The following is a 16,631-nucleotide window of genomic DNA, read 5'->3' on the forward strand; positions in this document are numbered from 1 at the left end:
GAGAAGCTACTTACATGGAAATCAAGACGCCATGAATGTTGGCGTTGACTGGAATCCTACAGGGTAGGCAGGGCGGCCAGCCATCGTGGCCTCCTCTGCCAAAAACGACCAACCTACGTAGTGGACGAGCAGTAGACGTCGGTTCCAAGGCCGAGCAGTAGACACCAGCGTTAATCCTTCATGTTAATCTAGAAATAAAATTCATGTCAGTAACAATCCTCCAGTGTAATTGCATGGACGCATATAGATAGTGTTTATGCTTGTGTTTCTTACAATTCTCGTTATACGATGAAAATATATGCTTCTAGGGGAAATTTTCAGTTGCCACTTCCAACCATCAACTTTCGGATTGCAGCTTACTTTGGAGATGGCCTAAATTTAACTTTGAACTATTGCAAGCTTCTTACTTAATTTTGCAAGCTATTGTTGACCACATATTATTACGGGTTCTGTATGCCAAACAATTTTCTCTGTTTAATGCAAAATTTAATATATAACCATCTTTGTGTGCGTGAGTGGGTAAAGACTTCAGCGAGTTACGAATAACCTGAACATCCATACATGTACCAAATTGGTTCAAGCATAGAACACAAGAGAGTAAAATAAGACCTGTCATAGAAGGTATCTTTCCTTGTGACTAGAAAAGACGAGGTCAAAAAGTCTTGCGTGGAAGCAACCAGTATTTCCCCATTCTTAGGGGTACATAGATTATTCTGAACCAGCAAAAATAAATATTTGTTACCAAACTAGTTTTGTGCATCAAAAAGCATAACAAAAATGTTAAACTGTAGCAGAGAAGAGTTAGCAAGTACTACCCCCATAAGCATAAATGCTTCAGTACGAGCTTCCTCTGTCTGTGGGACGTGCAAATTCATCTCATCTCCATCAAAATCAGCATTATAAGGGTTACAATCAGACTCATTAAATCTTAATGTTCTCCAGGGCATTATCCTTGCCTGTATTTAAATACAAAAGTAATGAAAGGTTAGACAAATTATTTAGTTTAGCAAGTAATGGTATGGTATGGAGCAATTTGTACCCTGTGTGACATAATTGACATTCTATGCAAGCTTGGTTGTCTGCTGAAGAGGACAATGTCTCCATCTTCTAAATGCCTTCCGACTATACAACCATAATTCAAATCCCGTGCGGCGATCGTTCCATCAGCGTACTTCAAGTGCCTAAATGTAGTCCAGGGCAAAATATGAAAACTGCTTGTTGAAAAGAATCAGAATTTAAAAAAACAAATATATTTTTTTGCGAGAAAAAAAAACAAATACAACTTGCAGCTTTGTTCCATCAGGTTGTATTATAAAATTTGCCCCTCGATGTTTATTTGGTCCATTTCGTATACATTGACGCAGCTTCTCTATGTTATAATATGAAACTCGTTCTGGATAAGTCAAGACTCGAGCCATCAAAACAGCAATTTGCTCGAGTATCTCAACAGAAATGCCACTTTGATTAATCGAATATAAGTACTACCAGATTGAAAATGATCACAATGCAAATTGTGCTGCATAAATACAACATCAAATTACTTCTGAGTTTATATAATCTAATTAAGACTGTGTAGAATAACTTATCAATTGAATATCATAACTACAGAACCCTTAGAATCGTGATATTGATAATGCACAAGCCACCAGCCAATACAGGAAGAACAATAGGAAGTCATAAGTCGAACTTATTACTTCAAAATATACAATTTGTTGCCACAATTTATCTATTTTTAACTCATACCTTGTTAAATCATTATATCCTGAACTGCACTTCATGAAATTGCTCATAAGAGAATGTTCAGAAAAACAAATGAAGAGCTCTGAGTTATCTTACAAAGCAATTCACGGGTGATTCACCTTTATTAAGGGCCTCTTTAATGATTTGATTTGCAGCAACAATATTCTTCAATATGCAAGTAATACTATCTCCATTGCTGCAAGAAGCAAAGACATTACTGGCATTTAAGTGGCACATGGCTATGCTGAAACACTATTATAGAGAACAAACCTCACTACTCAGTACTCAATTAACAGAGCCTAGCAAAATGAGAATTAACCCATGCTCCGAATTCGCCAATCTAACTACTTTGGTACTCCCCAGGAACCAAACAGAATGGATCCACGGCAAGAACATTCTCGCTGATTGTGGGGAGGTGGAGAGGGGGAGCCGGTCGGTACCTGTGGAGAGGACCCCCGGGAGGCGGCGGAGGTGGGGCATGTCGGTGGGGATGGACTGCAGCAGCCACGCCTTGCACAACTCCGCGGTGTCCGCGGACGGCGCCGCTCCCCACAGCGCATCGACGAGGAGGAGGAGCGGGAGCAGGCTCTCTCTGTGCGGCGGAGGGAGGGCGACGCACGCCGGCGACGGCCGGAACCGTACTGACCGCGATGGGGAATGAACTGGGAGGGCCGGATGGGGTGAGATGCGATGGGCTAGTTTGACTGACCGTTGCGGGCGGGCTCTTTTTTTTCTCCTTCCCACACGACTGTGATGTTTTTTTCCCAAAATGCCCTTAGCACGTTTATACTGGAGGACTCCACCTGCGCGGTGCATGGTCTACTGTCACCCTCGAGCTGGACAGTACAACTCAATTGTTACCGTTCTTTAATTACGCATTGACGGCTCATATTTCACCCAGGGTACCATAAAAGAGCTCTAATATTTTTTGCCTCTGCAATTCAAATCTTGAACTTCTCTACTTGTGCATGCAGGATATCTGGCTTCATATATGCTCCTTTCTGCCAATGAAAGATGCTGCGCGTTCTGCATGTGTTTCTCGCGCGTTTCGAAGTTCATGGAAGTACCGTCCCAACCTCAGTTTTTGTACGGAAACAATGGGCTACAATGATTACAACAGCAAAGTTGGCCGTATTCTGAGAAGCCACTCGGGGGCGTCGGTGTGAAGACACTCCACCTTGTATTCTATGGTCCTTATGATGGCGATACCAATGCTTTTCTCGATAGTTGGCTCCAGACTGCCATTGCACCGGGAATAGAAGGACTCTCCCTCGTACTGTTGTCTTCAGAGAGCGTTCCATTTTACAAAGAGCCTAAATGCGAAATCCCGTTCTCACTTTTATCTGATGGATGTCGAAACTCCATTCGTGATCTAAAATTCGTAGGTTGTGCCTTCCACCCTACTGTAGGCGGTTGCATGAGAAGCCTGACGAATCTGTCTCTGAGTTTTGTGCATATCACCGGAGATGAGTTGGGATTCCTTCTTTCCAGTTCTTTTAGTTTGGAGCAATTGGATCTCAGCTGCTGCAGCGAGATAATTTCATTGAAGATACCTTGCCTGCAGCATCTCATGTGCCTGAAGGTGTCCAAATGTGACATACTGCAAGTGATCGAAAGCAAAGCTCCAAATATCTCCAGTTTTCACTTTAATGGTGATCAACAAGTACAACTATTACTCGGAGAATCATTGCAACTGAAGAAGATAACCATATCACATTCATGTGTTCTCCGTTATGCACGGGTCATGCTCCCATCAACTATACCAAACCTTGAAACTCTTACTATATATTCGGTGCTTGATGAGGTATATACTCTAAAACTTTTAGGTGTAATATGCATATGGCTGGTAACTATTATTATAGGGCAATGGGGGCTAATAATCTTGACATTTCTATGCAAGATGGATAGTCCGCCAATGCTGCCAAGCAAATTCGTCCACCTCAAATATTTGAATATTAAGATACCGAGATGGACCTTTCCTCCGGCCTGTGATATTCTCTTGTTCATTTCTTTCCTTGACGCTTGTCCTTGCTTGGAGACCTTCCACCTACATGTAAGTAACTGTCCTTGCTGCAATATTTATTAGTGACTATCATTAGCTATCAATTCAAGTATGTTGGCTTTTCATCTACAGGCACCACTACCAGAATAAGGCTAGTTGCCGACGGCCTAACCCCGTCGGCGTAGGCCCACAGGCCGTCGGCATACCTCCGTCGGCAACTCAGACGTCGGCGTATCCAGTGGAGGCCGTCGGCATAGAAAGGCCGTCGGCGTATATGACTATGCCGACGGTGGCCGTACAACCCTCGGCTTAGATACACCGTCGGCATAGTTTTTTCACTTGACGGTCGTTAACGGCGACGTCGTTAGGCCAGCACCAATACTATGGCAGCACGTGGCACCACCTGGCAGCTCCTGGCGCGGTGCTACGCCGACGGTTAGGCCGTCGGCATACCTCCATCTATGCCGACGGCCTAGTGCTGCGCCAGGAGCTGCCAGATGGTGCCATGTGTCCATCATTGCCGACGGCCAAGTCGTCGGCGTACTGCTGCGCCAGGAGCTCTCAGATGGTGCCACGTGTCCATCTATGCCGACCGCCTAACCGTCGGCGTAGTGCTGCGCCAGGAGCTACCAGATGGTGCCACGTGTCCATCTATGCCGACGGCCTAACTGTCGGCGTAGTTACAAAAAAAAATTTAATTTTTTTTTTGCATTTCCATTTAAATAGACAGGATATACAACATATAAAACACAGGATATAGTTCAGCATAACATTTAGTTCAACATATAGAACACATAATATAGTTCAACATAGGGCATCGCTACCGCCAAGTTCAACGCAACAACATAATGACAAGTTCAGGACAACTACATAATAACAAGTTCAACAAAATATAAAGGCGGACACCACCACTAGCATAGTTCAACATAGACCACCGCTAACGCTACCACCACAGCCACCTCCTTGCGAGATAGGAGTGATTGGGCTTTGTGGCTCGTGAGCGGAACCATCAGTAGGACCACCACCGGCGAATGATCCATCAGTTCCCTGCATTTTTGAAAAGAGATGGGAAAGCAATATATTATTGTATTGAATAAATGCTAAGTTGTGGTTGAATAGTTTGGTGATGTACTAACCGGAGTGCCATAGTATTCTGCCAAGAATTGTTCGAATGTAGGCGGCACTGGTTGAGGTCCAGGAGATGGTGGTGCTGGTGGCAGTGTAGGAACCTCCCCTCTTGAACATAGAAGCAACCAGAAGCTCTGTTGTGCGTCTGTTGTGCTCAGTGACTGCTGCAACTCTCTCGTTCCAATCGAACTGTTGCCCACGTATGAAGTTCATGTAGGCCTAAAAATATGACATGATGGTACTCATAAAACATAGGAATGCGGAAAATAAAGGTTGAATGAAAGAAGATAAGAGGGAAAATACTTACAGAGTTCTACTGGGCTAGCAGGGACAGCGCAGAGGACGTGCTGGAGCGGGGGCACGGGCGATTGCTCGTCCTCGGGTCGGTAGCGCGGATCTGCCTGTAGGAGACAGAAGGGGTGATCACAGAATCCAGAATCTTATGCCGACCATGACTCCTCGGCCCTATGCCGATGGCGGCCCTCTCGTCGGTATCCTCAGACATGGGGTCTGATGTCTCAGGATTCCGCTTCTGAAACTCCTGAGTGTATGCCATCAGGTTCTCCCCAGTATGGCCGTAGTACTCACTCTCGTCGGCCTTGCGATTAGGCCGCACACGGGCAAGCGTCCACGACTCGATGTCTGAGAGCGACCGCTTCAGTTTCTCCTCCTGCAACACCAAACAGAGGTTAGTGATACATAATAATACGGTAAAGAGAAGATTAAGAATGTTTCATGTACATAGATATACCTGAAGTTTCTTGTGGCGCCAGTGGTTTCGGTTTCCCTGACGGTGTGTTCCGTCGGTTCCGCGATTAGCCTTGTTTATCATGCTCATGGCAGCAAACTTTGCGTCCTCGCCGACCCACAAATCCACCAATCCCTCCAATCCATCACTTCCATAGCACCAATTAGGACGCACCTACATAAGAAGCATAATGGCATGTGACCACGAAACAATGAAATTTACCACAAACGTCGTAATGAAAAGTCTGTTATACTTACCGACATGTATTGCTCCTTAGTCAAGGTAAGGTCACGCTTCTTCACGTCATCCTTGGTCACCTTCTCGCTACATGCCACGTGATAATATTGCGAGACGGCCAGAAAGCGAACCTCATGACGCCACTGACGGGCCTGCTTCCTCGCAGCCCGCAGCAAGACCTCATCGGCCTCGGCCTTGTGCTCCTCGAGAACTCTATAGAATTTCTACAGTTATTCATGAAACCAGAATGGAACAAGCCATGAGTTAAACGATGTGATGCTAAACTATGAAAGTAACTCAAGAATTGTGCTTCACAAGAGAACTTACCCAAAACCTTGATATCACGGCCTTAGCGGTCGTCTTATGGGTTGGGTGGTAGGCCGCTTTGTAGTGCTCCCAGCACGTGGCCAAAATCTTGTGCTCCTCCTTCTTTCGGTCCGGAGCAAAGATCCCCGGCCAAAACTTCTTCAACAGGATAGTGAGGATGCTGTTTGGAATACGACCACCTTCAGGATATTTCCAGCTACTGCAAAAGAATGAAAATATTAGCATGTGTACAATAAAAATGATGTTATGTGTTAAAAATATTATTAAGGGCCACTTACTATTTCCCCTTGGGCTTAATGAGCCACTTCATCTCCTCGCTAGCAGGAGGATTTGGGAGTCGTGCACCACCACGCAGCCAACCCTTCTGCTTGCCACCCCCACCCCACCAGCACCCCCTTCCTCGCCACCATCCTCCTCCTCGCCACCATCCTCATCCTCCTCCCTAACCTCCCGGTCCTCCTCCTCCTCCTCCTCCTCCTCCTCCCCCTCCCCCCTAACCTCCTGCTCCTCCTCCTCCTCCTCCCTAACCTCCTCCTCCTCAGAGGTTACCTCACTAGCGAAGGGTCGCGAAGACGACCCACCTATGTCGGTCACAGAGCGCAGTTTCTGGCCCCGAGACCGTCCCCCTGGGCCTCTCCCCCCCACCACGTCCTCCTCGGGCACCTCTCCCTCGACCTCCCTGTGAGAACTCATCGTCAAGTAGTCGGGAGGGGACATTACGGGGTCGACCACTCCGACTAACCTTCGCGATGAGTTTTTTTTAGCAAACCAGTACCATCGGCCTTGCCTTTTCCCATACTTAGCGAACCTGCATTAAAAGAGAATAAAAAGTTAGTGTAATAATAGAAAATACATATTAATAAACCATATAAAAAAGACATATTAATAAAACATATAAAAAAGACATATTAATAAACCATATAAAAATACATATTAATAAAACATACAAATAAGACATGGAACATACATGTGTTAAAACCCATACGAATCATCACTGTTGTAACCGTTTCCTCGACCGGTCTCATCGTCACTATCACGCATATCATCTTCATTGTCTGACGTAGGTGCAGGCTCTTCCTCGTCTTCAGCGTATTCATTTAATTTCTCTAGCATTAATATGTCTTGGTTGTTCACAATGGTCTCGCCATCATCTCGTGCATCGTCATCATTTGGATCCACATCAACATCAGCATCATTGTATCGAACCACATCAACATCATCAAGTTGCTCTTGATAGAACACTCCCTCGTATGTCATGGGGTTAATGTAGAATTAGTCGTCATCGTCCGGGTCCGGTAGCTTACCATGTGGCGCCACCTTGAACACAACTTCCCAACCCTTTAGGTACTCTTTCTGGCATGGGTAGGGCAGATAATAAACTTGTGTGGCTTGGGTAGCCGCAATAAAAAGATCGGCTCCTGCATAAACGGTGGATGGTTTTACTTCGACCAAACCAAGGGAAGGCGTATGTCTCAACCCCTCATATGGGTCAAACCATCGACATTTGAACACAACTAGATTTAGGTCCTCGCCACCAAGATCGAATGACAGCTCGTATATTTTTCCTACCCTTCCGTAGTACTGAACTTCATTTTCTCCTGGGGTGTACACTCCTGTGTTTATAGTTTTGGGATCAGGCCGGCTATTCTGGTGATCCTCTGTATGGAAGCGATAACCATTCACATCATACTTTTCACATTTCATGACATGAGCGTTAAAACCCATGGAAACCCATCTCAATTCATCATCCATAGAGGTGTTCGGATCTTTGCCCTACAAGTGTAATTGAAATTGATGGGTGCATTAGTTCCAATAAGTCATAAATGTTGAACTAGGAATTAAGTTGAACTAGGGGAATGTGAAAAAAATACTTTATCCATGAACCAAGCAACAAAATTTTTCGTGCCAGAGGCACCGTTCCGTAAAAGAGTAAGTGCCTCTGCTTTAGTAGGAGGAATCATTCCCGTCCACTCCTCATGTAGGAATTGACTGAAAGAAGATAATCGATGTTAGAACAGGACTCATCCTCGAAGAATTTCATAAAGGAATGGTGTAGCGGTATTACCTCATCCACTCTTCCTCGACTTCCGTGATGTTGTGCAAGACATAGAACATGATGTCCTCCCACTCTTGTTCTGGCAAGTTATAAGGTTTCGAACCCCCAGCCCTGCCACATTGCCCGTTGAATAGATCGAGCTTGGGTTTATACTTGGGCTCTTCTATATTGTATCGAGACACCTTATTATGCAGAGTGGGAATGTGGTCGGGGTAGTATGATGTCCTAAGGTCTGACACCTCCTCTAGGATAACTGCCTCAGCTATGGAAGCTTCAATCTTAGCTTTGTTTCCACATTTCTTTCTAAGATGCTTGTTCTGTCTCTCAGGGCCGTACTGCTAACGATTCTGCACAGGCCCCCCCCCCAACAATACCTCCTTCGCAAGGTGCAAAATGAGATGTGTCATCGGAGTAAAGAAGCCTGGCGGAAAGATCTTCTCTAGCTTGCATATCAAGTCTGGTGCCTTCTTATGCAATTGTTCAATCACCTCAGGACATACTTCTTTAGCACATATCGTGCGAAAGAAATGGCTTAGCTCTGCAAGCACTAGCCAGACACGCTCACGGACATAGCCACGAACCATCACCGACATTATCCGCTCAATCCATACATGATAGTCATGACTCTTGAGCCCGGTCACTTTGCCCGTTGAAAGATTGACTCCCTTACTAATATTTGACGCATAACCATCAGTGAACTTCACAATGTGTTTGAGCCACATAAGTGCTTCCTTCTTTTCTGGCGGTTTAAGGACGAAGTCAGCATCTGGTTTGAACCAATTTGTTCGACCGTCTGTTGGAGGTCGCATGTTTAGACGTGGTCTATCACAAATTTTTTGTTGATCGGCTCTAGCTTTAACGTTATCCTTTGTCTTATCAGGAATGTTGAGGATCGTGGAAAAAAGGGATTCTGCAACATTCTTTTCGGTGTGCATCACATCAATGTTATAAGGAAGTTTGAGGTCCTTGAAATAGGGAAGCTTCGTGAACGGGGTAATGTGAGTCCAGTTGTGCGTCTCACCATATCCCTCAAAGCGTTTCGCTTTGCCTTTTCCTTTGCCTTTGCATTTATCTAGGCCTTCTCCTTCACTTTCCCCTTTTCCTTTTCCTTTTCCTTTGCCTTTGCCTTTGCCTTTGCCTTCGCCTTTAGGCTTGAGAGCTTTTAGCTGAGCAAGAACATCTGCCCCAGAAAATGTTGGAATCTCGTTTACTTCATGGACAACCCGGCCTTTCGTGAAGTTCTTCTTGTCTTCCCTGTCTGGATGGTCTGGAGGGAGGAACTGTCGATGCATGTCAAAGGCTGCATACTTGCCACCCTTCTGCAGCCAAATAAAAAGTAGAGCCTGCATGCACACTGGGCATGGCATCTTCCCACTTGTACACCATCCGCAAAATAGGTGATAACCGGGAAAGTCATGCATGCAATACATCAACCAAGCTTTCATTAAGAAGTTTTTCTGCAGATGTCGGTCATATGTCAACCTTGGGAAGTAACAACAATGGAGCAAATCATCCACCAGCGGCTGCATAAACACTCCCAAATTCTTTCCCGGGTAGTCAGGCCCCGGAATGATCAGCGACAAGAACATGGTCTTGCGTTGCATTATGACACCGGGAGGGAGATTGAGCGGAATAACAAACACGGGCCAGCAACTGTATGGGTTGGATGACATACCATAGGGATTCAACCCGTCACCTATTATCGCAAGCCTGACATTCCCGGCCTCGGCTGCTTCCTGGGGATATTCTTTATCGAATGACTTCCATGCTTCAGCTTGCGATGGATGTATGATGTTTCTTTTATCGTCCCTTTCCCCTTTGTGCCACTTCGTCATTTTGGCAGACTCCTCCGTAATGAAAAGGCGCTGCAGTCTTTCTATGAAATGGAGATACCGAAGAATCTTCAGTGGGATGTCTAGTTGCTTCTTGTCACCGTGCTCATCGACCACCTCAAGGTACCGAGAGGAACCACACTCCCTACAGTACTTGTCATCCGCATACTCGTGCCTAAACAAAAGGCAATTCTTCGGACAAGCATCTATTTTCTCATATTTCATAGACAGTGCGTTCATGATTTTCTTCGTAGCATACATGCTTTTCGGCAGTTCATGACCCTCAGGAAGGCTGTTAGCCCATACTCCCAGAAATGCTTCAAAGCAAGCTTGGGTACAGCCGTACTCAGCCTTGACTGCCATCAGTTGTGAGATGGCATCCAACTGAGAAATTTTGGCACCCGCATAAAGATGTTTCTTTGATGAGGCCAAGACCTCCAAGAAGGCCTTTGCAATTGCCTCTGGCTCCTCTGGTTCATTCTCTGAAGGTGTTGTATGTGTCGTCTCGGCAGCAAATACATCATCTAGCATGTCTCTAACCCCATCATCCTCGTAACCACCGATGCGTTGTCGCATCACCTCCTCTCTACCACGGTCCCGCTCGGCAAAGTTTATGGGCATATTAAAGTCTTCCATATATCCAAACGTGCGAAGGTGCACCATCATTTCTCCCTTATCTCTACGGTGACGTCTTTCACATTTTGCACAGGGGCATTCTGGGTTAACTATCATTGGACAACAAAATATCTCCTTCAAGAACACATCGGTTTTCTCGACCCACTCTGTTGTCACTTGATTCCGACGGATAAAACCGTTGTACATCCACTTATTATCTGTCATCCTTTACTGTATCACGAGCCACACAACAAAAATATGGATTCATTAAATTATCTGTCATCCTTTACTGTCGGGTGCTTGCGCGTGCGACCACGCTTTCACAAGTATAGGAGGGCGCCCACCGCAACACTTGGCGGCATTGCTACCCCTCATGTACCACGTCCTATCTGACCCTGACACAGTCAACCGCCGGATCTAGCCCTTTGACTTCCGCCGAACGGGGTTTGACCGGTGGAAATTTTCACCGGTTTGCCATGCACAGCCCATAGCTACACCCCGAACACGGTCCCCGCCCAACCCACCCCAAGATTCCCTCCATGTCGGCCCGACGTGGTCGTTCCCTCCCTCCGTGACACAGCGGCAGCGATGCCCGGGAGGCGGCACACCCCGGAGTCGAGTGTCGGGTGCTTGCCCTTGCGACCACGCATCAACAAGCCTAGGAGGGCCCACCTCTACACCTGGCGGCATTGCTACCCCCCCCCCATGTACCCGTCCCGTCTAACCCTGACAAAGTCGACCGTCGGATCTAGCCCTTTGACTTTCGCCGGACGGGGTTTGACCGATGGATCTTTTCACCGGTTTGCCATAGCCCAGCCCATAGCTACACCCCCGAACACGGTCCCCGCCCAACCCACCACAAGATTCCCTCCATGTCGGCCCGACGTGACCGTTTCCTCCCTCCGTGACACGGCGGCAGCGACGCCCGTGAGGGGGGCACACCCCGGAGCCGAGTGTCGGGTGCTTGCGCCTGCGACCACACTTCCACAAGTGTAGGAGGGGCCCACTGCAACACCTGGTGGCATTGCTACCCCCCCATGTACCCCGTCCCGTCTAACCCTGACATAGTCGACCATCGGATCTAGCCCTTTGACTTTCATCGGACGGGGTTTGACCGGTGGATCTTTTCATCGGTTTGCCATAGCCCAGCCCATAGCTACACCCCCGAACACGGTCCCCGCCCAACCCACCCAAGATTCCCTCCATGTTGGCCCGCGTGGCCGTTTCCTCCCTCCGTGACACGGCGGGAGCGACGCCCGTGAGGGGGGCACACCCCGGAGCCGAGTTTCAGGTGCTTGCGTCTGCGACCACACTTCCACGAGCGTAGGAGGGCCCACCGCAAAACCTGGCGGCATTGCTACCCCCCCTCCCCATGTACCCCGTCTCGTCTAATCCTTATATAGTCGACCGCCGGATCTAACCCTTTCACTTCCGCGGGACGGGTTTTGATCGGGTTTTCATAGCATGGACTATATATAACCTGGACATAGGGACAAGTTTTTTTAAAAACTGAACGTACGCGATGGTTAATCAAAATAAAGAAATATAGGGAAAAGATTTAAAAAAAGGACCTACGCCGACGGTTACACCGTCGGCATACCAAAATAAAAAATATATATATAGGTATGCCGATAGTTATACCGTCGGCATATCGAAATAAAAATATATATAGGTATGCCGACGTTTAAACCGTCGACGTAGTCAAAATTGGTATGCCCGAGGCCTGTTGCTTCCTTGGATTGATGACGTGGTATGAACCGCGGATCGATGACGTGGAGCATCAGAGCTATGCCGACGGTGTCCGTTAGGGCCGTCGGCATATCTTTCACGACGTCAAACGGTCGTTGGCCGTCGAGTAGTCGGGCCCGTGGATACACCGACGGGTCTGCTATGCCTACGGCCACCGCCGGCATAAAGAGATCTATGCCGACGGCCTTTATACGCCGATGGTGGCCGTCGGCGTAGGTGGAGGTACACCGACGGTGTTTTGGACGCCGACGGTTGTCGCAGGCCGTCGGCATAGGGTCACATATGCCTACGGGGGCCGTCGGCATAGATTAGGCCGTCGGCAACTGGCTTTATTCTGGTAGTGCACCATCGAGACGACGGGTGCCCGGTGATTCGATCTTTGAAGTTCCCTCACATTTGGGGCGAATTCCAGGACACTGCTATGACAATCTGAGGCATGTGAGGATCACTAGTTTCAGCTCCACAAAGCTCTTGGTTCAGCTCACATGTCATATTCTGGAGCATACACCATCACTTGAGTGCCTCACACTGGACATAACTCATGGTTCGTCAAATTGTTCCGACAGAAAAATTGGCAAATGCTATGTGAGCAAGGACACTCTTGTGGAAGCCCCTAAAACGCTCGAGGCTATACGGACTTACATCGAGGGAAAAGTTCCCTCCACAGTCAAGTTAAATGTCCTGAAGCCTTGCAAGCGATGCCATGATGTTGACTATAACTTCCTCCGTTGCTAAATATAAGTCTTTTTAAAGATTCCACTATGAAACTACATACGGATATATATAGACATATTTTAGAGTGTATATTTACTCATTTTGTTTAGTATGTAGTCTCCTATTGAAATATCTAAAAAGACTTATATTTAGGAACAGATGGAGTAGGTGTCATGCTATCGTGATTATGGAATGAACAGTTATAGTATAATTTTTAGATGGATTGTCCTTTGTAAAAATGTTGTGCAGAACCATGGTCTGAAAAACGTCTCTCTTGTGCTTTGTTCAGTCTGTCCAGTCTGTTAGCCCTACAGTATCAAACCTCTCGGTCTTGTTTCTTCCTTCTCCGGCAGAGTTCTAGGCTTTTATTTGAGCCCAAACATATATAGTGGCTAAATAGAGTTAGTAGTATCCCTAGATAGTGTCCGGCAATGAGATTACTACCCTCTGAAAATGAAAAGCTGGCCCAGATGGCTACAGAGGCCTGTTTCTTGGCTCTGCTTGCCTCGATTCAGAGCAGCAATTCAGAAACTACTCTTATGTATAGCCAGGCTTATGATTAATTCCCTGGTTGCTTTTCGGTGTCTTTCTGGTTTAGTTGATGGTCGTTTCTTGTTCGGGGTTACGGATCAGGAACATAGGATTGAATCCAAGCATGAGCATCATGTTTGCATTGTCATTTGTGAATCTTCTATGGAGGAAGGTTTGCACTTGAGACTTACTGGAGTCAATTCATTTGAGACTTACTGTGGTTGAGCTGGTGGAGTCGATGCACTTGATACTTAGTGTGGTTCTGGACTTGTGGTGATCTTGTGCTTGATGTATTTGCTGCGAAGAAAATTTTAGTTCGATTGGATCCTAATCATCATAGAGCAGAAGTGCACAAAATACAGTAACTGAACTGATGCTCCGTAGGTGAGTGAGATACCGTTGATACGCCATCTGGGATAGGGTAAGTTAACCTGCAAAAAGAAAAGGATAGGGGAGCTAAGAATCTGCTCGAATGGCGTGGAAATCGGTTTGATGTACTCTTCCCCAGATGTTGGTAGCAGCAGGGTAGCGAATGGGAAGGTGAAGGTGGTCTTCATCATCGTATGCACAATGCATTGGTTAGTCTATATTACGCAATGGTTATCACCAGCCACGGCATTGGTTAGTCTATTGCGCAATGCAAGCTCGATATTGGCTAGGGTTTTGGGAGGATCCATATGTCTGACCAAAAGAAGGTGGCGCAGCCATTACCCACCGAGCATTGAGTCATCTCAGAGAGGTAGTGTAGGTGTTTGTAGACTACTTTTGCTAAAGAAGAAGCATTGCTTTCCTAGGAGAGTGGCAGTGGTGAGTACCGTAGGAACCAATCCTTCCAAGACAAATTCTGGGAGTGGGGAATCTCACTAATATGAGCAAAGAGAGTGGATTTTCAGCACTTGGGTGCCTAGACACCCTCTATGAAAGGTAAAACCAAAACAAATAGAAAAAATATCAAAAAAATCTGAAACTTTGTAAGATCAAAGATGATCAAACTTTCTAGGTGCTTGCAAGTTTTCATGCCAAAAAAACATCCGAGGAGCTCTACACAGGAAAAAAAAATTATTTTAGTACTTCAAATTTTGACCACTTTTAGCACTAAAATCTGAAACTTCTTTGTACACCTTTCTCTACATGATATTTTGGCATGAAAACTTGTCAGAACCTAGAAAGTTTGATCATCTTATATGTTGTAAAGTTTCAGATTTTTTAAAACCTTTTATTTTACTGTTCATAAAGGATGACTACGCACCCGGATGTTGTTACATCTTTCTCTATGGGCAAAGTACCTTGACTATGTTTTATTCACACCTTCAGATTACATTGTTGTTATTATGTACTCCCACCGTTCCATAAATGCAAAAACAATTGTATGGGACAAAGGGAGTACATGGGCAAAGTAACCTTTTTAAAACCTCTTGTTGGATTTAATGCATGCGCTTGATATAGGCAGATTGTGTATGTCATAGTCATACATATAAGAAACACTGAAATAGCCGATTTGTTCTTGAATTTCGCTAATAAAATAACGGATTTTCTAATTCTCATGTATTCCTCTGTAAACTTTTATAAGACATTTTAGGTTAGTGATCTAAAACATCTTATAAAAGTTTATAGAGGGTGTAGATGATAATTAACAAAGTCTCATCTAACTCCTTCCTATTTGATTTACTAAAGGAAAAATATCCTATATATTTAGTCTATTACATAATTACATGTTGCGAACAACATATATGTAAATTTCAATCTGCAGCTAATACTCCTAGCTATTTTGCAAGTCCTGATATCCTAGCTTATCATGGCTCCAATTCCCATCTTCAGGCCACAGCCGCCATCATGCCGGCAGCAACGGTGAAGAGCACGAGGGCCATCTGTGCCGACGATCGAGCACTGCCGGAGGTTGTTGTTGGTGGTGGTGGCGGGAAAGTCGACGACGGCGCCGCAGGAGACGACCGTGGTGGATCTACCGAACCTGCTGCATTAATATAGTGAAACCAAAGCTCTGATCAGACATCGACCGAAAGTTTCGCCTAGCGATCTACTGCAAAGTGTAGAACAACCAGTATACCTGAAGGTGGCTGCGCCGCCGGCGACGAGGCCATGGGTTCAGACTCCGGCTCGTAGGGAGGAAGCACCACTCCTTGCACTGCAAAATTCGTTGCTCAATCAGCCGATCGGATCAGAGTTCGATCGATCATGCATGCGAGGCTTGGTATGGTGGCTACTTACTGTCGCAGAGCTGGATGGGCGGCTGGACCTGGCCGCAGCTGGTGGGGATCTCGAGGGCGTGGGTGACGTTGACGTCGTAGCCGGTGGAGCGGCCGTAGACGCCGTTGGCGATGTAGCAGAGGCAGAAGGGGTCGGCGTTGAAGGCGGCGCTGTAGGCGTCGCAGCACGCGGGCGAGGCCGCCGGCGCGCCCTCGTACATGAACGCGTGGCACGCCAGCAGGCCGCCCAGCGTGTCCCGGCAGTTCTCCGTCCCGGCCGCCGACGCCGAGGGGGCGAGCGCCGCCGCGGCGAGGACGGCGATCAAGAGGACGAGGGGAGCAAGCCTGGTACTAGACGCCATGATGCAGCTGCGAGATTGATCGGCGTGTTGATCGATCGTTTGTGGGTTGATGAGGCGTGCGTGTGCATGGGAGGGCCGGCAGCTCGTCTATTTATATATGGCGCGTAGAGGTAGAGGTCAACGTAGGGTTTGTGTTTGAACGGAGATTGACATTGCGTCGTGCAAGGAACAGACAAGTTAAGTACACTCCCGTTCCAGTACGCCTCGCCCCTTCTACGTATTGTGGCGCACTACAGGGCCGGCCCATAGGCCGGGCAAACAGGGCAACTGCCTCGGGCCCCGAGAGAATGAGGGCTGATCGTCCGTCGTGGCATTTTTACGAAAAGGCCCCTGTCTTTCATGTAATTAACCCGCCGTCCCTCTTTAAGTGACTAATCAGGAAAACG

At 46.8% G+C, this 16,631-nt stretch overlaps 2 protein-coding genes across 2 annotated transcripts in view; one reads left to right on the top strand and one right to left on the bottom strand.

Moving 5' to 3' along the window:
- Positions 1-13,620, top strand: part of LOC123399742 — a 36,893-nt gene extending 23,273 nt beyond the window's left edge. Inside the window, exons 3-5 of the mRNA XM_045094127.1 lie at positions 2,715-3,544; positions 3,641-3,792; positions 12,776-13,620. Of these exons, the coding sequence (XP_044950062.1) occupies positions 3,158-3,544; positions 3,641-3,792; positions 12,776-13,169 (933 nt within the window). The 5' untranslated portion in view covers positions 2,715-3,157 and the 3' untranslated portion in view covers positions 13,170-13,620. The remainder of the gene's footprint in view (positions 1-2,714; positions 3,545-3,640; positions 3,793-12,775) is intronic.
- Positions 13,621-15,349: 1,729 nt separating this feature from the next.
- On the bottom strand, positions 15,350-16,305 carry LOC123452983 (non-specific lipid transfer protein GPI-anchored 19-like). Its single transcript, XM_045129734.1, has 3 exons — positions 15,906-16,305; positions 15,745-15,822; positions 15,350-15,651 (listed from the first exon to the last, which is right to left on the bottom strand). Exons 1-3 carry the CDS (start codon positions 16,243-16,245, stop codon positions 15,494-15,496), a joined length of 576 nt encoding a protein of 191 aa, XP_044985669.1. The 5' UTR covers positions 16,246-16,305; the 3' UTR covers positions 15,350-15,493.
- Between the last annotated feature and the right edge of the window lie 326 nt (positions 16,306-16,631).

The sequence above is a fragment of the Hordeum vulgare genome, chromosome 5H (assembly GCF_904849725.1).
Source record: "Hordeum vulgare subsp. vulgare chromosome 5H, MorexV3_pseudomolecules_assembly, whole genome shotgun sequence".
In the NCBI taxonomy this organism is placed as follows: Eukaryota; Viridiplantae; Streptophyta; class Magnoliopsida; order Poales; family Poaceae; genus Hordeum; species Hordeum vulgare.